At 37.8% G+C, this 27,467-nt stretch overlaps 1 protein-coding gene across 1 annotated transcript in view; it reads left to right on the plus strand.

Annotated features, from left to right (window-relative positions):
- EPM2A (EPM2A glucan phosphatase, laforin) overlaps nucleotides 1–27,467 on the plus strand; it is a gene marked incomplete at its 5' end in the record, with an annotated part of 108,362 nt that overhangs the window by 50,001 nt on the left and 30,894 nt on the right. The window contains one exon of the mRNA XM_082855611.1: nucleotides 11,615–11,789. Coding sequence (XP_082711737.1) covers nucleotides 11,615–11,789 — 175 coding nt within the window. The remainder of the gene's footprint in view (nucleotides 1–11,614; nucleotides 11,790–27,467) is intronic.

Genomic DNA, 27,467 nt, shown 5'->3' on the forward strand with positions numbered 1-27,467 from the left:
GGAGACTTCGGGAGGCGGAGTGGGGGAGCTTGGGAGCTGCGGAGGAGAGCACAGCAACAGGGGTGCGGAGGGCAAAGCGGAGAGATTCCAGCGCAGAGGATCGGGCCGACCGGCACTCACCAGCCGAGAGGCTTGTCTGCTCGCCCGCCGGGGCGGGCGGGACTGGGAGCTGAGGCTCCGGCTTTTGTCGGAGCGCCGGGAGAGGACTGAGGTTGGCGGCGTGAACACAGCCTGCAGGGCGTTGGTGCGCCGCGGCTGGCCGGGAGAGAGTCTGGGGAGGGGTCTGGACCTGCCGAAGAGGCAAGAGACTTTTACGTCCCTCTTTGTTTCCTGGTGCACGAGGAGGGGGGATTGGGAACGCTGCTTGGGAGAGCTCCGGAGACGGGCGCGAGCCACGGCTAAGAGTGCGGAGCCCAGAGACGGACATGGGACGCTAAGGCCGCTGCTGCTGCCGCCAGGAGGCCTGTGTGCGAGCGCAGGTCACTAGCCACACGCCCTTCCGGGGAGCCTGTGCAGCCCGCCGCTGCCGGGGTCCCGGGATCCGGGGACGGCTCCCCCGGGAGAGCGCACGGCGCGCCTCAGGCTGCAGCGTCACGCCGGCCTCTGCCGCTGCAGGCCCGCCCTGCACTCTGTGACCCTCCCTACCCCCCGGCCTGGGTGAGCCAGAGCCTCCGAATCAGCGGCTCCTTTAACCCCGTCCTGTCTGAGCAAAGAACAGACGCCCTCCGGCGACCTACACGCACAGGCGGGGCCAAATCCAAAGCTGAGCCCCTGGGAGCTGTGAGAACAAAGAAGAGAAAGGGAAATCTCTTCCAGCAGCCTCAGAAGCAGCGGATTAAAGCTCCACAATCAACTTGATATACCCTGCATCTGTGGAATACCTGAATAGACAACGAATCATCCCAAATTAAGGAGCCCTGTGGATGAAAGGCTCTTGGTGCTGCAGCCAGGACTCAGTGCTGTGCCTCTGAGGTGGGAGAGCCAACTTCAGGACACTGGTCCACAAGAGGCCTCCCAGCTGCACATAATATCAAACAGCAAAAATCTCCGAGAGATCTCCATCTCAACGCCAGCACCCAGCTTCACTCAACGACCAGCAAGCTACAGTGCTGGACATCCTATGCCAAACAACTAGCAAGACAGGAACACAACCCCACCCATTAGCAGAGAGGCTGCCCAAAATCATAATAAGTCTACAGACACCCCAAAACACACCACCAGACGTGGACCTGCCCACCAGAAAGACAAGATCCAGCCTCATACACCAGAACACAGGCACTAGTCCCCTCCACCAGGAAGCCTACACAACCCACTGAACCAACCTTAGCCACTGGGGACAGACTCAAAAAACAACAGGAACTACGAACCTTCAGCCTGCAAAAAAAAAAAAAAAAAAAAGGAGACCCCAAACACAGTAAGATAAGCAAAATGAAAAGACAGAAAAACACACAGCAGATGAAGGAGCAAGATAAAAACCCACCAGACCTAACAAATGAAGAGGAAATAGGCAGTCTACCTGAAAGAGAATTCAGAATAATGATAGTAAGGTTGATCCGAAATCTTGGAGATAGAATGGACAATAGATTGGACAAAATGCAAGAATCAGTTAACAAGGACCTAGAAGAACTAAAGATGAAACAAGCAACGATGAACAACACAATAAATGAAATTAAAAGTACTCTAGATGGGATCAATAGCAGAATAACTGAGGCAGAAGAACGGATAAGTGACCTGGAAGATAAAATAGTGGAAATAACTACTGCAGAGCAGAATAAAGAAAAAAGAATGAAAAGAACTGAGGACAGTCTCAGAGACCTCTGGGACAACATTAAACGCACCAACATTCGAATTATAGGGGTTCCAGAAGAAGAAGAGAAAAAGAAAGGGACTGAGAAAATATTTGAAGAGATTATAGTTGAAAACTTCCCTAATATGGGAAAGGAAATAGTTAATCAAGTCCAGGAAGCACAGAGAGTCCCATACAGGATAAATCCAAGGAGAAATACGCCAAGACACATATTAATCAAACTGTCAAAAATTAAATACAAAGAAAACATATTAAAAGCAGCAAGGGAAAAACAACAACTAACACACAAGGGAATCCCCATAAGGTTAACAGCTGATCTTTCAGCAGAAACTCTGCAAGCCAGAAGGGAGTGGCAGGACATATTGAAAGTGTTGAAGGAGAAAAACCTGCAACCAAGATTACTCTACCCAGCAAGGATCTCATTCAGATTTGATGGAGAAATTAAAACCTTTACAGACAAGCAAAAGCTGAGAGAGTTCAGCACCACCAAACCACCTCTACAACAACTGCTAAAGGAACTTCTCTAGGCAAGAAACACAAAAGAAGGAAAGGACCTACAATAACAAACCCAAAACAATGAAGAAAATGGGAATAGGAACACACATATCGATAATTACCTTAAATGTAAATGGACTAAATGCTCCCACCAAAAGACACAGATTGGCTGAATGGATACAAAAACAAGACCCATATATTTGCTGTCTACAAGAGACCCACTTCAGACCTAGAGACACATACAGACTGAAAGTAAGGGGATGGAAAAAGGTATTTCATGCAAGTGGAAACCAAAAGAAAGCTGGAGTAGCAATTCTCATATCAGACAAAATAGACTTTAAAACAAAGACTATTAGAAGAGACAAAGAAGGACACTACATAATGATCAAGGGATCAATCCAAGAGGAAGATATAACAATTGTAAATATTTATGCACCCAACATAGGTGCACCTCAATACATAAGGCAAATACTGACAACCATAAAAGGGGAAATCGACAGTAACACATTCATAGTAGGGGACTTTAACACCCCACTTTCACCAATGGACAGATCATCCAAAATGAAAATAAATAAGGAAACACAAGCTTTAAATGATACATTAAACGAGATGGAGTTAATTGATATTTATAGGACATTCCATCCAAAAACAACAGAATACACATTTTTCTCAAGTGCTCATGGAACATTCTCCAGGATAGATCATATCTTGGGTCACAAATCAAGCCTTGGTAAATTTAAGAAAATTGAAATTGTATCAAGTATCTTTTCTGACCACAATGCCATGAGACTAGATATCAATTACAGGAAAAGATCTGTAAAAAATACAAACACATGGAGGCTAAACAATACACTACTTAATAATGAAGATATCACTGAAGAAATCAAAGAGGAAATCAAAAAATACCTAGAAACAAATGACAATGGAGACACAACGACCCAAAACCTGTGGGATGCAGCAAAAGCAGTTCTAAGGGGGAAGTTTATAGCAATACAAGCCCACCTTAAGAAGCAGGAAGCATCTCGAATAAACAACCTAACCTTGCACCTCAAGCAATTAGAGAAAGAAGAACAAAAAAACCCCAAAGCTAGCAGAAGGAAAGAAATCATAAAAATCAGATCAGAAATAAATGAAAAAGAAATGAAGGAAACAATAGCAAAGATCAATAAAACTAAAAGCTGGTTCTTTGAGAAGATAAACAAAATAGATAAACCACTAGCCAGACTCATAAAGAAAAAAAGGGAGAAGACCCAAATCAATAGAATTAGAAATGAAAAAGGAGAGGTAACAACTGACACTGCAGAAATAAAAGAGATCATGAGAGATTACTACAAGCAACTCTATGCCAATAAAATGGACAATCTGGAAGAAATGGACAAATTCTTAGAAAGGCACAACCTGCCAAGACTGAATCAGGAAGAAATAGAAAATATGAACAGACCAATCACAAGCACTGAAATTGAAACTGTGATTAAAAATCTTCCAACAAAGAAAAGCCCAGGACCAGATGGCTTCACAGGCGAATTCTATCAAACATTTAGAGAAGAGCTAACACCTATCCTTCTCAAACTCTTCCAAAATATAGCAGAGGGAGGAACACTCCCAAACTCCTTCTACGAGGCCACCATCACCTTGATACCAAAACCAGACAAGGATGTCACAAAGAAAGAAAACTACAGGCCAATATCACTGACGAACATAGATGCAAAAATCCTCAACAAAATACTAGCAAACAGAATCCAACAGCACATTAAAAAGATCATACACCATGATCAAGTGGGGTTTATTCCAGGAATGCAAGGATTCTTCAATATACGCAAATCTATCAATGTGATAAACCATATTAACAAACTGAAGGAGAAAAACCATATGATCATCTCAATAGATGCAGAGAAAGCTTTTGACAAAATTCAACACCCATTTATGATAAAAACCCTGCAGAACGTAGGCATAGAGGGAACTTTCCTCAACATAATAAAGGCCATATATGACAAGCCCACAGCAAACATCATCCTCAATGGTGAAAAACTGAAAGCATTTCCACTAAGATCAGGAACAAGACAAGGTTGCCCACTCTCACCACTCTTATTCAACATAGTTTTGGAAGTTTTAGCCACAGCAATCAGAGAAGAAAAGGAAATAAAAGGAATCCAAATCGGAAAAGAAGAAGTAAAGCTGTCACTGTTTGCAGATGACATGATCCTATACATAGAGAACCCTAAAGATGCTACCAGAAAACTACTAGAGCTAATCAATGAATTTGGTAAAGTGGCAGGATACAAAATTAATGCACAGAAATCTCTGGCATTCCTATATACTAATGATGAAAAATCTGAAAGTGAAATCAAGAAAACACTCCCATTTACCATTGCAACAAAAAGAATAAAATATCTAGGAATAAACCTACCTAAGGAGACAAAAGATCTGTATGCAGAAAATTATAAGACACTGATGAAAGAAATTAAAGATGATACAAATAGATGGAGAGATATACCATGTTCTTGGATTGGAAGAATCAACATTGTGAAAATGACTCTACTACCGAAAGCAATCTATAGATTCAATGCAATCCCTATCAAACTACCACTGGCATTTTTCACAGAACTAGAACAAAAAATTTTGCAATTTGTATGGAAACACAAAAGACCCCGAATAGCCAAAGCAATCTTGAGAACGAAAGAAGGAACTGGAGGAATCAGGCTCCCAGACTTCAGACTATACTACAAAGCTACAGTTATCAAGACGGTATGGTACTGGCACAAAAACAGAAAGATAGATCAATGGAACAGGATAGAAAGCCCAGAGATAAACCCACGCACATATGGTCACCTTATCTTTGACAAAGGAGGCAGAAATGTACAGTGGAGAAAGGACAGCCTATTCAATAAGTGGTGCTGGGAAAACTGGACAGCTACATGTAAAAGTATGAAATTAGATCACTCCCTAACACCGTACACAAAAATAAGCTCAAAATGGATTAAAGACCTAAATGTAAGGCCAGAAACTATCAAACTCTTAGAGGAAAACATAGGCAGAACACTCTATGACATAAATCACAGCAAGGTCCTTTTTGACCCACCTCCTAGAGAAATGGAAATAAAAAGAAGAGTAAACAAATGGGACCTAATGAAACTTAAAAGCTTTTGCGCAGCAAAGGAAACCATAAAGAAGACCAAAAGACAACCCTCAGAATGGGAGAAAATATTTGCAAATGAAGCAACTGACAAAGGATTGATCTCCAAAATTTATAAGCAGCTCATGCAGCTTAATAACAAAAAAACAAACAACCCAATCCAAAAATGGGCAGAAGACCTAAATAGACATTTCTCCAAAGAAGATATACAGAGTGCCAACAAACACATGAAAGAATGCTCAACATCACTAATCATGAGAGAAATGCAAATCAAAACTACAATGAGATATCATCTCACACCAGTCAGAATGGCCATCATCAAAAAATCTAGAAACAATAAATGCTGGAGAGGGTGTGGAGAAAAGGGAACCCTCTTACACTGTTGGTGGGAATGTAAATTGATACAGCCACTGTGGAGAACAGTATGGAGGTTCCTTAAAAAGCTACAAATAGAACTACCATATGACCCAGCAATCCCACTACTGGGCATATACCCTGAGAAAACCATAATTCAAAAAGAGTCATGTACCAAAATGTTCATTGCAGCTCTATTTACAATAGCCCGGAGATGGAACCAACCTAAGTGTCCATCATCGGATGAATGGATAAAGAAGATGTGGCACATATATACAATGGAATATTACTCAGCCATAAAAAGAGATGAAATTGAGCTATTTGTAATGAGGTGGATAGACCTAGAGTCTGTCATACAGAGTGAAGTAAGTCAGAAAGAGAGAGACAAATACCGTATGCTAACACATATATATGGAATTTAAAAAAAAATGTCATGAAAAACCTAGGGGTGAAACAGGAATAAAGACACAGACTTACTAGAGAATGGACTTGAGGCTATGGGGAGGGGGAAGGGTAAACGGTGACAAAGCGATAAAGAGGCATGGACATATATACACTACCAAACGTAAGGTAGATAGCTAGTGGGAAGCAGCCGCATAGCACAGGGAGATCAGCTCGGTGCTTTGTGACCGCCTGGAGGGGTGGGATAGGGAGGGTGGGAGGGAGGGAGACGCAAGCGGGAAGAGATATGGGAATATATGTATATATATAACTGATTCATTTTGTTGTGAAGCTGAAACTAACATACCATTGTAAAGCAATTATACTCCAATAAAGATGTTAAAAAAAAAAAAAAAAAGAAATAATACAGAAAGATCCTGTGTATCTTTTACCAGTTCCCTCAATGGTAACATTTTCATCACCACAGGGATCTCCCATGTTCCTGTTTTCTAGCCTCACCTACTTTCTTCCTTCCCCAACCTCTAACCCCGGGCAACCACTAAACTGTTCTCCATCTCTATAATTTTTTTTTTTCAAGAATGTTATATAAATGGCATTATACAGTATGTGGAATTGGCATTTTTTTCACTCAGCATAAGTTTTTGGAGATTCACCTAGGTTATTGCATTATCAATAGGCCATTCCTTTTTTTGGCTAAATTATGGTATCCGATGTACCACAAGTTGTTAGATCATTCAATCACTAAAGACATCTTAACACTTTTTCTGTGTTTTGTTTTGTAGATTCCACATTTAAGTGAGATCATATAGTACTTGTCTTTCTCTGTCTTATTTATTTCATTTAGCATAATGCCTTCAAAGTCCATCCATGTTGGACTGATACTTTTGGCACCATATAGTTTCCCTCCCTATCTCTGATTTTCTTTGCTCTGAGGTTCTACTTTACATGATAATAATATAACCATTTCTGCTTTCTTTTAATTAATGTTTGCATGGTGCATTTTTTTCTATACTTTTACTTTCCACTTACCTGTATAATTTGAAGTGAGTTTCTTCTGGGCAGCAAATAGCTGGTTCACTAACAAAAAAATCTGTTCTGACAATCTCTGTATTTTAATGTGTATTTATTTAGACAGTTTACATTTAAGGACATTATTGGTATGTTAGGACTTAAGTTTGCTATTTTATTTTTTGTTTCTGAGGTTTTTTTTTTCTCTCTGTTTCCTTTCTCTGCCTTCTTATGGCAATATGGTTCATACTTAAACATTTTTTAGAATTCCGTTTTGATTTACCTACATTATACAAACATAACTTGTCATAGTTAACTGGTTTCATCATTTTGACAGTTTAAATGAATTGGAGGAATCTTATTTCCCTCTTTATTTCTTTGCCCTTCTCCATATAACTGCCTTAAATATTTCCGCTACATCCATGTAGGGCCACATCAGAGAGCATTGTAGTTTTTATTAGAAACTCACGAGGAGAAAGAAAGTCTATTGTATTTACCCATATTTTCTTACCGTGTTCTTCTTTCCTGATGTTCAACAATTTCCTTTCTGTTTATAGAGATCTTCTGTTTAGCCATTTTTTTTGAGAAGCCTACTGACATTAGAATGGTTGTTTTCCTAAATTGTTATTTTTCTCTGGCTACTTTCAAGATTTTTCTTTGCATTTAGTTTTCAGAAATTTAATTATGATGTGTTGTGGCATGGATTTCTTTTTGTTTACCCTGTTTGGAGTTTGTGCAACTTCCTGAACCTGTAGATTTATGCTTATTGGCAAATTTGGAAAGTTTTGAGACATTATTTTTCTCAAATATTTTTCCACCATACCCTCTTTCTCATCTCTTTTTAGGACTCCAATTACTGGAATGTTACATCTTTTGTTACAGTCTCACAGGTCCCTAAGTCTCTGTTCTTTTTTTTTTTTTTAATCTGTTTTCTCTCTGTTGCTTAGATTGGGTAATTTCTGTTGTTCTATCTTGCAGCTTGCTAATTCTTTCCTTTGTCCCCTCCATTCTGCTCTCCCCTGAAGTTATTATTTCAATTGTTAATACTGATATTTTTCAGTTCTAAAATTCCATTTAGTTCTTATTTCCATCTTCTATTTCTTTGCTGAGACTTTGTGATTTTTCATTTGTTTCAAATGTGTTCAGTGGATTGTTGAAGCTTAAAATCTTTGTCAGATAGTTCTAACATCTCTGTCATCTTGATGTTAGCATCTTTTGAGCTTTTCTTTTTTCATTCAGTTTGAGATCATTGTGATTCTTGATATAATGAGTGACTTTGTATTGAAACCTCGACATTCTGAGTATTATATAATGAGACTGTACATCTTATCAAACCCCTTTTGGTTTAACTGGGTTCCTCTGATGCTGCTCCAGCAGGAGAGTGGGGGTACCACCTGATTACCCAGGTTCCTCACCCAATCTGCATTGAGAGCTGGAGGGATTGGACTCCTTATTACTACTGAATGGGTTGGGAGTTCCTGCTCTCCCCTACACCTGCACTGATACCTCCCTGGCTGAGAGAGATAGATGTGTCTTGTTACTTCTCCTAAAACATGTATGTGTAAAAATGAATAATTCAGAAAACTAATTCTAGGAATGAAGAATTCTTAGGAAGTCAATGTTACATACATACTTTTGCTTGAACAGTGTAATTTATGTATATTTGAGCTCCTTGATAATTAAATTTATTTAAGTTACATTTAAATTGTTGTAAGCCTCTTATACTGAACAGTAGGAGCCATAGATATTATTCTTTTATTACTAAAAAGTAATACCTTCCCTTTGTAGCAAATCCAATGGATTCAAAATAGTTGAAAGTAGTCCTTCCATTCCAATTACATTCTTCAGATGTAACTACTGTTAACAGTCAGACATGCATCCATCAAGTTTTTAGTCTATGTTTACAGTTTCAATCATGCTCCCCCACCTCATTTACTCACTTCTAGTTTTCCTCTCCAGCTTCTCTTTCTGTGCCTCCTTTGTAAGCTCATCCCTCTGTCCAGCTTTTAAATGTTGAGATGCTTTTAAACTTGGTTCTAGAAGGCTTTTCTTCTCAATCAATATTGTTTTTCGGGGCTTCCCTGGTGGCAGAGAGGTTAAGAATCCGCCTGCCAATGCAGGGGACATGAGTTTAAGCCCTGGTCCGGGAAGATCCCACATGACACGGAGCAACTAAGCCCGTGCACCACAACTACTGAGCCTGCGCTGTAGAGCCCGTGAGCCAAAACTACTGAAGCCCGCACACCTAGAGCCCGTGATCCGCAACAAGAGAAGCCACCGCAGTGAGAAGCCCATGCACCGCAACGAAGAGTAGTCCCCGCTTGCCGCAACTAGAGAAAAGCCCTTGCGCAGCAATGAAGACCCAACACAGCCAAAAATAAATGAATAAATAAAAATTAAAAATAAAAGAATGTATAAAGTATTGTTTTTCTCTGTGACTCACCTATATCCTTGTCTCAATTACCATCTATACTTAGATGACTTATAAACTTATTTTTCTAGTTCAGATCTCTGGTCTGAGTGTCAAATCAATAACTCTAACTCTCTACTTGACATCTCCTTTTGTATCTAAATAGCACTTCAAGCCCCAAATGCCAAAACCAGATTGATGATCTTTCCTTGCAACTCTTCCAGATTTCACATCTCAGTGACTGGTACCACTATATATTGAGTTGTATTTGCCAGAAGCCTAGGAGTCATTATTGGTTCCCTTTTTTCTTCACCTCCCATATCAAATTAATCACCAAGTCCTGTGGCTTTTCCCTGCTGCATCTCCCCACTCCTTTCCATTTCTGCATCCAAGCTTTTACCATCTCTTTCCTGGGTTAATGCAGTATTTTCCTAAATGGACTTTCTATTTCTAATCTCATTGTGCTTGAATTAATATTTTACTCTATAACCAGAGAGATGTTTTCAAAATAAAAATGTGGTCATGTCACCTGTCTGCTTAAAATATTTTAATGTTTCATTGCTCTTATGGGAAATACCTAAACCTTTAACATGACTTAGTATAATGCCTGTCATATAGTGAACATTCAATAAATATTTGTGGAAAAATGTATAGATGAACTTACGTAGTTTACAGTATTGCTATTAAAATAGTATTGCCACACACACGTATGCATCTATGTATCTTTCTTTAATCTTATATTTCTGTTGGATATACTTCTAGAACTGAAATTGCTAGTATAGTTTGATTTTCATCTATTAAATATCAAGGTTAATAGGGCAGTTACAAGGTGTAGTGCCTTGTAGCCATCAAGAGAAAAAGAGGAGTCTGAGCTGGGAAGATCAATGATGATGTATTAAAGGAGCCATCCTGTACCTTCTATCTGATGGAAGGGAGTTACATTCTAAAGAACTGCCCAATGACTTAAGGATTTTTTAAAAGAAATTTTATGCCAAATAACCTTAGGTAAAATGTTTTGTAAGATAGAGCAAGGAACAAATGAGTCGAATTTTCATATTCATAATAAATGTGACTTTTCCCGTTTTATTTTGCTTACATGTTTTTCTTATAAATGACAATATATGGAAATTAGGTAATTTAAGGAAAAGAATTATTTGAAATGGGGTGGTCACATAAGGGCTAATAAAAATAATGTACAAATTACAATTTTCATAGAAATAAAAGGTCTGTTTACTGGTGTAGTTGATACTGGGGAGAATTGTGATATCGGCAAGTAGTGTTTTCAGAGACATGTTCTTCTGTCTCTGCTTCTTTTGCTCCACTCACTGGAAAGAGGATGTGTGAAGTAGGCGGAAAACAGCATGAAGGTGTCAGGTGCCTGAAAGTTGGGGTCTAGGTTTATCAGTTTACTGATAGCTCTGCACTTATTAGTTCTGTGACCCTGGACAAGCTAGTTAATCCCTGTGATACTTAGTTTTCCCATTTGAAGATAATACTAACCACTGATTTACATGCAAACTGGATTGGATGTGATATTTGTTTTATTATTTATTAATGTGTTTTTTAAAATTGATTGCTTAAACTGATACTGAAACACTTTATTACTGATTTTAGTCATAAATTTGCATACCAGGAAGATAAAAGTATGCAGTGCAGGGACAGTAATGGCTTTAAAAACCCTTTTCAGCAGCTTATCAGGCTACAAAATGACTCACAACAGGCTCTTAAGGCACTGAAAGGTCCCAAGAAATTCTGAGTTAATATGCTTTTGGAAATATTCATGTATTCAAAGGGAGCATAGGACTCTATGAAATTCACAAGTAACTCTACAAATTGTTACTGTGTTCCCTATTACTCTAGTCTATTTTTGTTTATACTGAAATCTGTAGATTATACAGCTTTGTATTTATTTTCATCTTACTATTAATTTTGCATCAGCAGCTCTGTGGCTGTTTAAGCAAAACATTGATGTAATTGCTTTGTTTGTCATTTCTTCTTGTTCTAGGCAATGGGCCTCACCACGACCGTTGCTGTATTTATAATGAAAACAACTTGGTGGATGGTGTTTACTGTCTCCCAATAGGACACTGGATTGAGGCCACTGGGCACACCAATGAGATGAAGCACACAACAGACTTCTATTTTAATATTGCAGGCCACCAAGCCATGCATTATTCAAGGTAAAAATAGTGCCATGTTTATAAGCATAGAAGTAGGACAAGGGTAGCATTAGGACAATGGAAGTATTCACTGTGTGTAAAACTGCAGTATCTCCCTTTGGAGGGTTATATAGGCCTGCAGTGCTTTGAGGAGGTAAATTACAGTGAATTACTGTGTGAGATTTTCTGGTTCTAGATGTGAAGGATCCTTTTTATAGAATTCTTTTATTAAGTATACACCCTGGCATCAACATATTTTGACCAGACAGTACTTTACCAATCTTTGTACTTACATAGTGGATTAAAAATAAAAACCAGACTAAAATATCATAAATCAGCATTTGTATCTTTTATGCTACAGACCAGCTGTGAAACAAAAATTGCTGTCTCTTTATAAAATATTATCCAAATAAACATATGTGAAAATCTAGACATAAAACTAGATAGGATGTGATCATCTGCTCTATTACTGGGAGGGCTAAAAAGTGCCTTCGGTTTTTTAAGTAAAAATAAAAGAAACATTTTTCATTTTCACCAAGAACTTTATTGAACAACGTATTCACCCTTTTGTTCCACTACCTTCTGCCATTTTTCAGGCAACTTCATAATTCCATCTTCCCAAAACTTTTTATCTTTTTGAGCAAAGAACTGTTCCAGGTGCCTTTTACAGTCTTCCAGGGAATTGAAATTTTTTCCATTAAGAGAATTTTGTAAAGACCAAACTAAATGGAAATCCAAAGGTGCAATGTCTGGTGAATACGGCGGATGAATCAGAACTTCCCAGCCAAGCTGTAACAGTTTTTGCCTGGTCATCAAAGAAACACGCGGTCTTGCATTATCCTGATGGAAGATTACGCATTTTCTGTTGACTAATTCTGGACACTTTTCGTCAAGTGCCGCTTTCAGTTGGTCTAATTGGGAGCAGTACTTGTTGGAATTAATCGTTTGGTTTTCTGGAAGGAGCTCGTAATAGAGGACTCCCTTCCAATCCCACCATATATACAACATCACCTACTTTGGATGAAGACCGGCCTTTAGTGTAGTTGGTGGTGGTTCACTTCGCTTGCCCCACAATCTCTTCCGTTCCACATTCTTGTACAGTATCCACTTTTCATCGCCCGTCACAATTTGTTTTTAAAACGGAATGTTTTCATTATATTTCAGTACAGAATTGCATGAGGAAATATGGTCAAGAAGGTATTTTTGCTTAACTTTAATTTGTGGAACCCAAACATCAAAGCGATTCCCATAACCAAGCTGGTGCAAATGATTTTCAACGCTTGATTTGGATATTTTGAGTATGTTGGCTATCTGCCGCGTGGTATAGCGTTGATTGTTCTCAATTATTGTTTCAATTTGATCGCTATCAACTTCAGCTGGTCTACCCGACCGTGGAACATTGTCCAGTGAGAAATCTCCAGCACGAAACTTCGCAAACCACTTTTGACACATTCAGTCAGTCACAGCACTTTCTCCATACACTGCACAAATCTTTTTGTGCATTTCAGTTGTGTTTTTCCCTTTCTTGAAATAATAAAGCATAATATGCCGAAAATATTGCTTTTTTCTTCCATCTTCAATATTAAAATGGCTACACAAAAATTCACCAATTTTGATGTCTTTTTAAAAAATTCATGCTGATATGACAGCTGTTACGTAGAATCTAACAAAATTGTTTCGAATGAAGTTAAAGACAACTAAGCACTACTAGGGCCATCTTATGGAAAAAAACGAAGGAACCTTTTGACCCACCCAGTATTTATTAATAGATTTATTTTTATTTGTCTATTTAATTATTATACCAACAATATGTGCCAAAATACAAGTTCAAACACCAAAGAGGATGCTAAATGAAAAGTTAGGTTCAATATACTTTCCTTCATTCCCACTCACCAGAAGTGATTATTTTTAACCATTTTATGGTTAGTTTTTCTGGAGCTTAAATCCAAGTCTTAAATAATATGCATATACTTTATTTGTTAATATGTCAATTTAAAAATAGCTTTTGATTCCCCTCTATGACATGAGAGAAATTTAGCTCACTTATCTTCTCTCCCCACTTCCAATCCCTACCAAGCTCATGAAAAAAATTCTTTTGTTATTTAGCTTCATAAAAATTCTATTTCTTGACTCGTACGTTTTTGACAGTGCCCCTTGATTTCCTACTGTGTGAGATAAGAGATTTACTGCCCCTATATCTTCCTCCACATCTACTTCCACCCATTAACTCTTGTTTTTCATTACTTTTACATTTCCAAGGGTTATAGAACTTAGATTTAATTTAGCAAATATAAATGAGTCTTTCATACTCAATGTGTACATGTGCATGTTTGATGAATCTAGTAGATCTACAAGCTTTATTAGGAAGAGAAGTCTGCCACTCGCCCTGCCTCCGCACCTCCTCTCATTTGGTCTGTCCACAGGCAACCGCTTTCACATCTTTAAGCTGATTATTTGCTAATTACTTTCAGTTAAATGATAAACAATATGATTATATTACTGCTTCTTGATTTTAGTTTTTGGTATTATTTATTGATTTCACACCTGAAAAATGAAAATGTAGCTCTTTTTTCTTCCCCTTCCCCCACAAACTTCAGTGACATCCTTCTGTTGTTCAATCCTCCCAACATAGTTATGCCATCATTCTGATGAGATTGGTATGCCACATGTTTATTTGTATGCCTGTGTAAATTCCATTTAACACCCCCTAACTGATCACACATGTCTAAGTCTTCTGTGAAGAATGTATAGCTTTCTGGTTTGCTGCTGAGTAGTTGAAGCCTTTATGGCTCCTAACCCTTTATGTTTGAGCTGAGTTTCCCTCCCCCCACTCTGGAGAAGCTGTCAGAATCTTCATTTTCAATATTATGAAATTTCATAATGGAATGTCTTGATGTGGTTACTTTTTATGCATTCTGCTAACCTCTCAGTGAGTAGATTTTTTAATTCTGTAAATTCTGCAAATTCTGCAATTTCAAATGTTTAAAGGTAAATTACTCGAATTATTTCTTTGATGATTTATGTCCCTTTCTGGACCTCCTATTATTTAGATATTGGAAACTTGGTCTGAGTATTTTATATGTTGCATATCTTTGGGGTTTTTTTTTTCTCTCCTTTCTAACAGATTTTCTCAACTTACTTAATCATCCATCACTACTATTTAGTTTTTTTTCCCCCAATTAATTAATTTATTTATATTTGGCTGTGTTGGGTCTTCGTTGCTGTGCGAGGGCTTTCTCCAGTTGTGGTGAGCGGGGGCCACTCTTGATCGCGGTGCGTGGGCCTCTCACTGTCGTGGCCTCTTCCGTTGCGGAGCACAGGCTCCAGACGCGCAGGCTCAGTAGTTGTGGCTCACGGGCTTAGTTGCTCCGCGGCATGTGGGATCTTCCCAGACCAGGGCACGAACCCGTGTCCCCTGCATTGGCAGGCAGATTCTTAACTACTGCACCACCAGGGAAGCCCTACTATTTAGTTTTTTATTGTTGCTATCATTTTTGTTTTCTGGGAGCTCTTCATTTAATTATCTGAGTGTCTTCCAGTCCAGAGACTTGTTTAACCTTCTCCAGAGAATAAACCTCCAGTCTTTTGTCAGGACTGGGGAGGGAAAGTGTCCCAGCTGAGGAGAGTGGGAAGATGAATCTAAGGGTCTGGCTGCGTTCTAAACAGACTTGCCAGTTTTCCTTATTCTTTTCACCCACATCCAGAAGTACCTGGAAATCCCAGTTTCTGAGCCTGTTGGGGATTCTGTAGTGTAATTCCAGACAGTTCTCAGCTTTCTCCACTGTTGGCCTTAGGACTTAGTTTTTCTCAGTCTGCTAAATTTTTCAGTAATCAACCAATTGCTTTACAGTTTCCACAATTTTTTTTTGTTATCTTTGCTCCTGTTCTCTCTTTCTTGGGTTTTTATGTATTTAATTTTCTACAAAATCTCTTTATGCTTGTTTTAAAGGGATTTGGTGAAAGTTAGATGTGTGAAATCAAATTTTCTGCAATAAAATTAAAGTGAAATAAAGTATTAAAAGTGTCTAACATAAAACTTCGTAAAGCGTAGCTCAATAAATAGTAAATACATTCATTATTTCTAACATTAGTTTGTATTCTGTTACTCTGACCCAGATAAGATTCTACCATGTTAGCATGAGATTTTAAAAATCAATGTGTACTTCCATATTCAGCCTATACTTGGTATCAAACTACATCTTCCTCTTCAATAGATTTTTTTATGCAAAAGAATGAATGTTTGCATTAAAGACACAGATAACTAATTTAATTAGACTTTAGTGGAAAGGAACTGTATCTTCTGTATCTTGAAAAGGCTTATTGCCACTTAAACACATTTCAAGAGCCATAAATTAGACTTTATGAAAGGCACACTTATATTCTTATAAAAATATTACAGTTTAGAAAATGTATTATAAAAGCTCGTTTATTGTTCGCAGCCTCTTTGGCTTATAAAGAAAAGATATACAGTAATTTTCAAACCTCAAAATTATTTTATACACTGTAGAACAATACTTTCACACATTTTTGATACTGTTTCGTCTAGCACATTTTCCAAATGAATGGGATTAATTACTTTCGAGAAAGAGTGAGGAACTTGGTGCCAGCCCAGCTCTCTCATTTACTACAGGGCAACCTTGGGACAATCCTGTAACAGTTCTGAATTTCAGTTTCCTGATTTGCAAAGTGAGTTGGTTAAACTAGATGAATACTGAAGTCAGTTCTGGAAATAATCAAGGATTAAAGTTAATTTAAAAAGCTAAGCCTTATTCAACATTTTGCCAATATATTATATTGACTTAACAGTGACTATACTCCGTATCAGCTTCTTTGGTTTCAGGTTCAGCCGTCAAATGCCTGCAATCCAGTGCTGCCTCTAGGTGGCACTTTCCTTCATTTTTGTAGCCCAGGACATACATTCAGTCCAACACTACAGAAATATTTGGAAATATACATACGTTATAGTCATTTTACAATTAATCCCTAATAAGTATGTAAATACTTATTATAAAATGATATTTTACATTGCTTATATTCATAATCAAATTTTGACAGGAGATCTCTTTTGGACTAAATACAGAAAAATCACAAAATTCTGTGTGCAGCAGGACCTAATTACATTGTCCTGCTTCTGTAGTTCACAATCAAGAAATTACTGGCCAAAGGACGAATCTAATTTCAGTTGTTATTTGCATCTGATTGAATGATTTGAGATTTTTCTAAACAGTAAAACCAAGATTATAATTGTTCATCCTACTAGGAAAGGAAAACAGCATAATCTTCCTTCTTACTGAGTTCTTCTGATCGGGCAATGATTTTTATTGAGTATTAACTGAGTGTGTGAGATTTCCTTGAAGAGTTCCTTTTCCCTAAATAAATAATGCTGTTCATATTTTATGAGGTCAACTTAATTGATGGATGTCCCCTTTTTCATATGATTAAAATACATTTTTTTTTTTTTGCGGTACGCGGGCCTCTCACTGTTGCGGCCTCTCCCATTGCGGAGCACAGGCTCCGGACGCGCAGGCTCAGCGGCCATGGCTCACGGGCCCAGCCGCTCCGCGGCATGTGGGATCTTACCGGACTGGGGCACAAACCTGTGTCCCCTGCATCGGCAGGCGTACTCTCAACCACTGCGCCACCAGGGAAGCCCTAAAATAACATATTTTTATATAAAACATTTAAATATATTAAAATAGATTATATATTTTATATTAAGTATAGTTACATTGGGATGATTTATTTTCAGTATCATATAAAAAAATTAGTGATAGATATTAGCATCCTAATGGTAATATGAACTAATTGTAAACATACCCCTTAATTCTTGTTTCTTAGAAGTTATTTAAAACATATTTGCTAAAGTTTATGGAGAAGTCAGTTTTTGCTGATAGTGCTGTTGTGGGTTCAGTATGATTATAAAGGAAGCAGCTGGATTCTTTGCTGCCTTTATATTATCAACAGCATTGTTATTTAAATTATGATTGAAATGTCTCTGTCAGGCCAATGAGAGAGAAGCTTGATTAAAGGAGAGAACTTGGTTGTCAGATCTCAGATTGTGTCTATAGGAATGGTAGTAAGAAAAAGGGAATATTCTATCATATAAGTTAAGCAATTTGGATTCCTAAGTCATTATGTGGGGAAAACTTGGCAATTTTACTATAAAAATATGAATTTTTACTACAAAAGAGAGCAGAGAAACAAGGAAATTTAGGATAGGGGAAGGTAATTTATAAGGTGGGTGCTGTTAAAGAATGTTTGGATGTTAATGACAATGATGTCATAGAGTGGAGAAAAATTAATGATTAAGAGGAGAAAGGGGAGAGTCATAGGGGCAAAATCTTTTTGTAAACAAGAGTGATCTGAATGCAGGAGAACAAAGAGTTCATCCATGGTCCTTGAGGAAGCAGAGAATTGGCATGGGTGCAGGTATGTCAGTGAAGTAGTGAGGGCATGTGGAAGTTCAGTTTCTGATTTCTTCTCTCATTTTTTTTTTTACCATCTTTATTGGAGTATAATTGCTCTACAATGGTGTGTTAGTTTCTGCTTTGTAACAAAGTGAATCAGCCATACATATACATATATCCCCATATCTCCTCCCTCTTGCATCTCCCTCCCACCCTCCCTATCCCACCCCTCTAGGTGGTCACAAAACACCAAGCTGCTCTCCCTGTGCTATGTGACTGCTTCCCACTAGCTATCGATTTTACATTTGGTAGTGTATATATGTCCATACCACTCTCTCCCTTCGTCCCAGCTTACCCTTCCCCCTCCCCGTGTCCTCAAGTCCATTCTCTACGTCTGCATCTTTCTGATTTCTTCTGTTTTCTCCATGAAATAGGAAGCAAGGTCATCAGATGAGAGTGAGAAGAGAGAAGAATTTTAGGTTTGAATGAGATATATAGACTGGGTAGCTAATGGAATGTGAATGTACTGACTCATGAATTTTTATTTTTACAAGACTTTCCCAATTCCAATATTACAGTGACTATGACAAACAAAGAAGTTATTCTCTCATTTTAAATGAGTACAGAAGACAGACAGAATATTTTTGACAGTTTTCTGTGTGACTCTAGCCAGATCAGAAAGAAGTCTAAGTAATATGCTAAAATGGAGGCTTTGTAGATTGGGAATTATATGACATATTTTTCAGAGCTAGAATTAACTTTATTATGCTGGCCATTATGGAAGGTCCACTTCTGGAAGAACAATGGATCTATTTATATTGGAGTCAGTGAACACATTGGGGAATGCTCCTTTCTTATTTTCAAGGGGTTGGTGTATTTCTATCACTTTGCCAATCCCTGTGATCATTTAAATTGACTGAAAATGATTAGTTTCTTAGAACATAGTCTCATCTTTGGTTGAACAGAATGCAAAGATTATGAAACCCGTGGAGGAGGGGTCAGTGAAGAAAGAGTAGTGAAAATGCATATGTTACATACTAAATAAGATAATCAGTTTCCCTGTTGACTATTTCTATATCGTAAAGGTCCTATAATGACTTGTACGTTCACGGACGTTTTTTGAAAAGCAAAATCTTTATTTTCATGCTTTGATACATTGTGAATTGCCTTTCTCAACCTTCTTTCTCAAAGTTAATTTTTTTCTTTGTATGTCTTGTAGACTTATCGTTCTTGATAAATGAATCAATAATTTAATTGATTAGCATATGTAAATGCTAAGTGTTTCACCACGTAGTTGATAAATACTCTGAAAAAAAGTACTGGGTGTAGCAACACACACACACACACACACACACACACACACACACACACACACACACACACTGGTAACACCTACTTTGCAGGCTCTCCATTTTATAAGGAAAGGATTGTTTTCTACCCGCAGCCACATGATGTGTTTGACAGAGTGCTGGGTGGGGCACAACTCTCAGATTCAGGCTAATGAAAGCAGGGGGTAGATTTTAGGTGTTGTCTGAGGATTCTGTTGGGCAAGTAAAACCTTAATCATGCTTTATAACCCTGAGCTACTTCTGACTATGAGAGAAAAGGCATCCTACACAGTATCCCCTCCTGTTGTAGAGAAGCAAAATGGGAATCAACTCTACAAGGTCCTGCTCTGAGGTCACGACAGCTGACCCCATTCTCAGACTCTCCTCCACGTGCCTCTGTTTCCTCCTCCTGAAATGGGGGCTCTGTTTTCTTCTACCATCGCGTTCTGCCGTCAACTTCTGATCCAAATACACATCTGAACACAAATAAATGACAAAAAATTCCTGCTTATTTTCACGAATCAACGTTTAAAGTTTAGATAGTCTGTATAAGTCAAAATAAATTGAATTAATTATAAGAAGTACCTAAAAACGTTTTCTCTCCCCAAAACGTTTTCTCTCCCCCAGCACCTTTATGCCACTTTTTGGAAATTGCTATTTATTCAGGCATCAACTTACCTCATTATCCTTCCTCACCGTATAATCTTAAGTTGTAGTATTAACTGCTTGTCTCATTTTCCCTTTTCCTAGATTGCAGATCCTGTCCCAACACCCTTTTCTTCCAAAAGATTCATTTGTTTGGGTTGTTTTGTTTTACTCCAGCAATTATTATTAATCTTCTTAATTTAATCACTGGCATTTCCATTGCTACGCCCTCTCCTCAGACATGTTTACCCCCCTGCCCCATTATGAATAGGCTTATTAATGGTAGAGGGAGACATTTTATGAGAGGATCTTCCAGTATAAACTACATCACATTGTTTTTCTGCTGCTACTCCAGCTTAGTTATAGTTGGTGTGACTCCTCATGCTAAGTTCTATGGAAACGATATATAAAATCCCAAAGCTCAAAGAGACATTTTTGCATTAAACAGGAAGTCACCAGAGAATTTACATAAATCGTGACCTCCCCAAGGATCTAAGAGTTTGTTTCCAGACTTTTATTTTTCAGTCTAGTTTTAGGAGGGAAGAGAAACAAACCTAAAGCCAAAATTAATGATTAATCAGGAATGAAAATTAAGCATCTCAAAAATGATAGAGAGAAGCATGATCAATTTGTTACAAAATAATAGGTTTATACAACTTTTTAAGGACCCATTTTGTTGTGCAAAGTGAAATATATCTATATCTATACAGCTACTTGTATGTTTGTAGTTGCTTCTTCATCATATCCTAGAAAAATTAGAAAGAAAAAAGGAGGGAGATGGAGAAGAAAGTGGGAAGAATGAAGGAACATAGACTTGGCCACTTGTCACTTAGCTATTCTATGATAACAGGGGGAACCATGGATTATTTTCTCAGTCCCATTTCCTTCCTTCACCCTGTCCCTTTAAAGTTCACCTTGATTAATCTGTTGTTTCTGACGTTACCAGAGGTTTGAAAATAGGGCCTCTTTTGTGTCTCATTGCTTTTAGCCATGACAGTGAGTTTTTATTACTTCAGATCTTTAAAAACAAAAAAAAACAAAGCTCAGGGATGCAGTGAAAGTGAAAGAACCATTCTGAGAGGGGTCAGCAATGCATTGATCAAGGATCTGCAGCCATCATCATAGCTATTTACAGTTGCTGGGGTTTTGAGAGCTGTCCTTTAATTCAGGATTTTCAAATAATATATTGTTAATTAAGTCAAGATGGAGTAAAAAGGATGATAAAAATGGTATCACAGAAGTGGAAAATACATGTAAGTAATCGATTATAGAAATAGATTTGAACATCAGAACACCAACTTTCAGAATGCCCTTTTCATGAGACTAACATTCTCTACTTTAAAAAAACCCAGCAACCTCAAAAGCTGAATTTAGAAGTACCATTTTGATTGTATACCATGTGCCCAGTACTGTGTTAGGTACTGTTAAAAATTTTCAACTTAAATAATAATGAAATGATGTGGTATTTGTTTATATCACAAAAGTGTTCTTCCCTTTGTGAAAGGATTCTCTTGCTTTAGATAGTAGACAGTATCAGGATAGAGCTAATGGGAAAGGATCACTCCTTGGCCTGAACTAATAATAGGAATGTTTTTGTTTTGGCCTCTGCCACTATGACTAAGAAAAATTAATTACAGGGAAACAACCCCAAAACTGTGAACAGTAATTAACCAGCTAACTCACATTTCAAAGTTGAGTGATGAGAAGTTTAGACTCTGAAATGCATGGCCCTGGTGAGCTGCAGATTGCAGGAGGGCAGTTATAAATTTTTTGGTAAAAATGCACCTTTGTCTATTAGGTTTTGCCCTTATTCTTTGCCACCTTTCCTATTTCTCTACCGTTTTCTGTATTTCCAGTCTACTCCTCTCCTACCCCCACTTCCCTTTTTATTCCCCACTGTCTCTTACACTGTACCTGTTTCCCTGTTGGTCCTTTACCCTCTGTCTTTTCCTGTCCCCTTTTTTCTTATCTTAACGTCCTTGTTCCATTCCTTCATTTTTGTCTTGATATTTTATTAACTGACCAAAATATGGAATTGAAGTCCATGTCTAAACAAATATTTAAAACATTTAGTATTTTCTGTTCTTAATGTGGTAATCAGCTGACTTTGGTCTGTCTCCATTCATTTATTCAACTATTTATCGAGTGCCTACTTTTTGCCAGATGCCAGATACTGGGGGTACAAAGTTAAACACGACCTAGTGTCTCTCCTTCAGAAGCTAATAGTCCCACAGTAGAGATAAAACAAATATGTATTACTGTGAAAACCTTAATCCAATTAATTTAGTTCTTTTCTGAGATTTTTCACCCTATTTTCTTTAAGTGGCTTTGAGTGAATCAAGGTCTTGAATTTCTGCTGAAATCTCTCCACGTGTAAAATGTGACTTTGCTTACAAAACTTAGTTAATATTTAATTCTCAGGAACAGACTTTTTTAATAAAGGGAGAGACCATGATGCTTAACATTTTATAAGTAAGGAAATTAATAAAAGTGTTATTTACCTCACATTCTTATTTTCTCACCCTAATAAAATATTTTAAATAATTATTCTGTTGAAGTACAGAAAAAGCCTTCCGGGTGAAGTACAGCACTGTCTTAAAATTGGGCTTTAGATTTTTATCACTATTCAAAATAAATTTTCATAGAGGCTTGGGTCCAGGACCTTTTCTGTGCACAACTCCAGAATATATGATTCATATAGTAGTTTACGTGAATCCCCCCTCCACCCACCCTGCTACCACTCACTCTGTGCAGTGCAAAGCCTGCCTTGCTACGTGTGGGGGTCCTGGTTGGGTAATAATTTTAGACAGTACACACAAATCTATGTGGTGGGCATTATAATTTTTTGGATTGACATATACTTAAAAACTTTATAGTATGTTTTGGACCCAGATGTAATAACTTCTAAGAAATTACCTGTGTTAAACTATTTAGTTTGCAAGTCAATTGACTGATATTCCATCACATTTCCTAAGGGACTCTGAGTGAGTTAAGGCCTATTGTTGCCAAATCAAACTTGGGTCCACTTGCCCACACGCAGTAAAGCCAACCTACTGATAGCGGGTTGTGGTGAAAGAAAGTACAGCATTTACTGCAGGGTGTCCTATAAGGAGTCCGGGATAGCTAGTACTCAAAAAGCCCGAACTACCAGATGGGTTTTAGCAAAGCATTTTTAAAGGCCAGGCAAGGGAAGGAAGTCCCAGGGTATGATCAGCTCCCGCACAATCCTCTGATTGGTTGATGGTGAGGTAAAGTAAAAGGCCAGATAAGTCGTTGCAAATATTTCCTGGTTCTCGCCATACTGCAGAGGGGATGTGTTAATTTCTTCCACTTGGGGGGGCTTTAGCATCTGTAAAACTACCCGGGAAATGTGCATCTGATACTGTTATCTCCGTACTTCAGAGAGGAGCTAAAGCAGAGGGTGGGAGTGGGGGTGGCCTGTCCCGGGAAGGCCCATAACGTCCTGGTTGGTTACACTTCATGTTATATAATCTTCGCGTATGTCCAGTTTCACAGTGATGGGGTTTAGTATACGCTTCTCCAAATATGGCACCTTAGGATATCAAATATTTTAAGCTGAAGGAATTTGAGAAACAGCATGTATCTGAGATTCTTCTAAAGCAGGTATCAAGACCTTTGTGTGAATAGTGCCCTCCCTATACCCCTACACCTGGAGGAAAGGAGTGTCCTTGTCTCTGAAGACTGAGAGGAATCCAAATGCACATACCTTGCTAGTTTCCTCCAGTTCACCACCCTTAGCTCACATCCTTTTGTTCTATTACATTTTCCCACTACTCTCCACTCTTCATCAAACCTAGTATAAAAATGCTCAGGTTTAACCACTTCTTCAGGTCTTCGTGTCCCTGTGAAGGCTCCTGTGTCTTGTAAATTTTATATTAAATAAGTATATATTAATATAAATAAATTTGTATGCTTTTCTCATGTTAATCTGTCTTTTATGAGTTTGACTTATAGAGCTCCAGTCAGAGAACCTAGAAGGGTATTAGAAAAAGAATTTATTCCACCCCTGCAACAGTCTGAAAAATCTTCCTAGAATTTGCGTAGGGAAAAGTATCTAAGCCTAGAAACAAATATTTCTAAACACTACTTGAAAATGGAGATTAAAAAATTATATGAAGGCCCCTAATGTACTGGGAAGATTAAGAGTTGACATTAATTTAATTAAAAATCAAAGCCACTTTTAGATTTTGAATTTAGAAAACCATTATGGCTTTTCACTACATTAACTTATAAAAGGCAAAGTAGATTTTTCTACATATATGAGTTTTTGAAATAGCCTTATAAGGCATGTGTCATCCCAGAGTAGATTTTTTATTGCTTAATTATGAAATGAATTTTAGTGAAAACAACATAACTTTCATCTGGAATTCAGGGAACTATGCCATTACAGAAAAAGTTGTATTTTAAATGAAAAAGAATAGGAAAGTCCTCTTCTAGGCTTAGAAGTAAAAGTAAGGAAGAACTAACTCTCTGACTGAAACTATCTCAGAGTTCTAGTAATTGTAATGAGAAGGAGAAATAATGAGTTTAGGCATAAAATCCATCTATTGTATTGTAAATGGTGAATCCAAACTAACAGATCTTCAGTAAAAATAAGAAGCCCATACATTTAAAAAATGCTGTGGGCTAGTACGGAACAGGTCAGTCATTTAACGGAGCATATCTGTAAATAAAATGCAAAATAAAGAGACAGTAAAGTATGACTGCATGCTTGGACAGATGCCGACAGTATTTACTATGCAATTTTGGCTTAACGTAGTGACTAATTTCTTCAGCTTATTTAAAGACGTTTGTCTTAGGCTGCTGTCTTGCTAATTCAAATAGCTTTTTTGGGGAAATCAAGATAGCAAATATAGAGTGCACATAAAGGTCGCTATTGTACTAAGAAAAATTAAGAAAATGAAGTTTTATTCCAGACAGTCAAAGGAACAAACATAGTCTTATAATATACTAAGCTGATGGGAATTTGGTATTATCAGTTTAGGACAAAGTTGAAGGGCAGTCCCATGAGATACATCACCTGAGTGACTGTATGTCTGAGTTCAGCAGACTCTGGGAAGAGGGATTGTAAATCTTCTGCTATTTTAAGAGTGAAATGATAGTCTTTTGATTAGAGCATGAAATTGGCCCTTAAAATGAACTTGAAAATCTTAGCAAAAGGCTGCTTCGTGTTCCTAAAATTCTAGTTAAAACCTGCCCTGTAGTAGCTTGAGGCCCCAACTGACCAAAAAGATTATTACAAAAATGCCACTTAAATTGAAAGTCAGATCTCTGATTATGGATCAAGTGGTTAAGAGAAGCCAGCACAGAAGGAGCATGAGCAAATGGAAGAAAAGGAATAAAGAATGTAAATGAGAAAAAGCAAGGGCCAGAAAGAAAAACCTAAATACAACTTAATGATGAGAATAGATCCCGTCCATTAGATAGGAAGCATAGCTTCCATTAAAAGAAATTACAATACATGTCTGGAAAAAAAAATTAGAAAGATGAAATTTCTCAAATAAAAAATAATGATGGAGCCTATTCTTTTGTTTATTGTAATTTATCATTCTTCAAATTTTATTGTTGATTCTAAACCTATTATAAACATTCTCTAAAGTGAATCCTGCCTTGTTTTATGAGAGGACACTGAAAAAAATTTCTAACATTTCCTTAAAATAAGCTAATAAACATAAGGTTCAGGAGATTATTTTACCTGTAGAAGTACAATATTGAATTGTACCCATTTTTATCTACAAGATTGGGCAAATTTCATGCTGCCACACTGTCAAAGGAGTGTTAAAGAGCCTTGAAGAGCAGGGATGTTTTTGAGACTTAGAATACTATGCATGGCATTCTGCAGATAGAACACAGTCAGTCACACTGGATCAGGAAATTATCCCATCCGGCTTCATATGGCTCCTTTGGCAACAGCACTGTACCTGTGTCAACTGTTTTCCATGATGATGACATTGCGTCATCATGTTGACATATCCAGATATTGATCAGGCCCATTCTCTGATGCCACCTGCCCTTTCTCTGGTAATAAGAGTAAAGACTTTGTCTATTTCAGTCACTGTTATATTCCCAGTTACGGTGCCTACACTTTGTAATCCATCACTTCTTATTTCATATAAAAGTTATTTAATCATGCATCCTATAAGGCTATATACTCCTTCGATGTAGGATATATGTCTGAATTCAGCGTCACATCTATTCACTGCTTTTAACACAATGCCTTGCACATAACTGATGGTCATATGTATAGATTGAATGATGAACTTCATTCAGTGGCTCACTATTACTTGCCATCTAGGAACTTATCCAAAAGTTTTGCAACTCATAGGTAGGTCGTGTGCAGTGCTGGGGTGGGGGGTGAGGGGTGGAGGAAATGAAACTGAATTGCTACAGAGTCATAGCTTGGCCACCAGCAGGCACAATGCCTTCTCCCCTCTTTGAATCTCTAGAGTGCCAGAGAGTCTGACTCTGTAATGTCAGCAATTCAGAGGGGGTGTTTTTCAGAAATAACTAATGATGATGAGTACACATTTCAGTGGATAGAGTGAGTAAGCAGATGGGAGTAGATAAAGGTGAAGAAATCTAAATTATAAGAAAATTAAAAATATAGAACTGTAGAATATTATAGTGTCAATTCACAAATCATAGAGGGAAACTCAGAATGAGGTAGTTGAATGCTTCATGTTCACTGTGCACTGTGCAGAAAAAGAATAGTGCAGGTCTGAAATTGCCTATTCTTAGAAAAGCCTGCTTGCAAGGTTGGCCCTCTTGCTGGTCTTTGGGAATTTGGCTAGTAAACAGTCCCACACACTGATATAAAACTCTCCCTAAATACTATTTGTGGTTCACTGTGCCTAAACTGTGCAAAGAATATGTTTATACTTAACACCTGCCTTCCTTTTGGGAATCTAGAATTTTGGTACATACTGGCAGAGGATACCTACATACCAGCCTCCAAAAAAACCATTGGTGATGTCTCTAATGAGCTGCCCTGGTAGACAATACTTCCCATTTATTTTAACAACTTGATGCTGGAGGAATTAAGCATGTCCTATGCAATTACACTGTGTGTTTGGGGGACTCTTGGAAGCGTGCACCTAGTTTCATCTAGACTTCTCCCATGCACCTTTTCCTTTTGCTGATTTTCCTTTGTATCTTTTTACTGTCATAAATCTCAGTACAAGTACGACTATATGCTGAGTCCTGTGAGATCACCTAGCAAATCACCAAACCTGGAGTGATCTTGAGGAGCCCTGACATATTCACTTTATGGGATTCAGCCTAGCTAATGTGTTGAGCCA

This window comes from Leucopleurus acutus (assembly GCF_964270905.1).
Source record: "Leucopleurus acutus genome assembly, chromosome: 15".
Taxonomy (NCBI): Eukaryota; Metazoa; Chordata; class Mammalia; order Artiodactyla; family Delphinidae; genus Leucopleurus; species Leucopleurus acutus.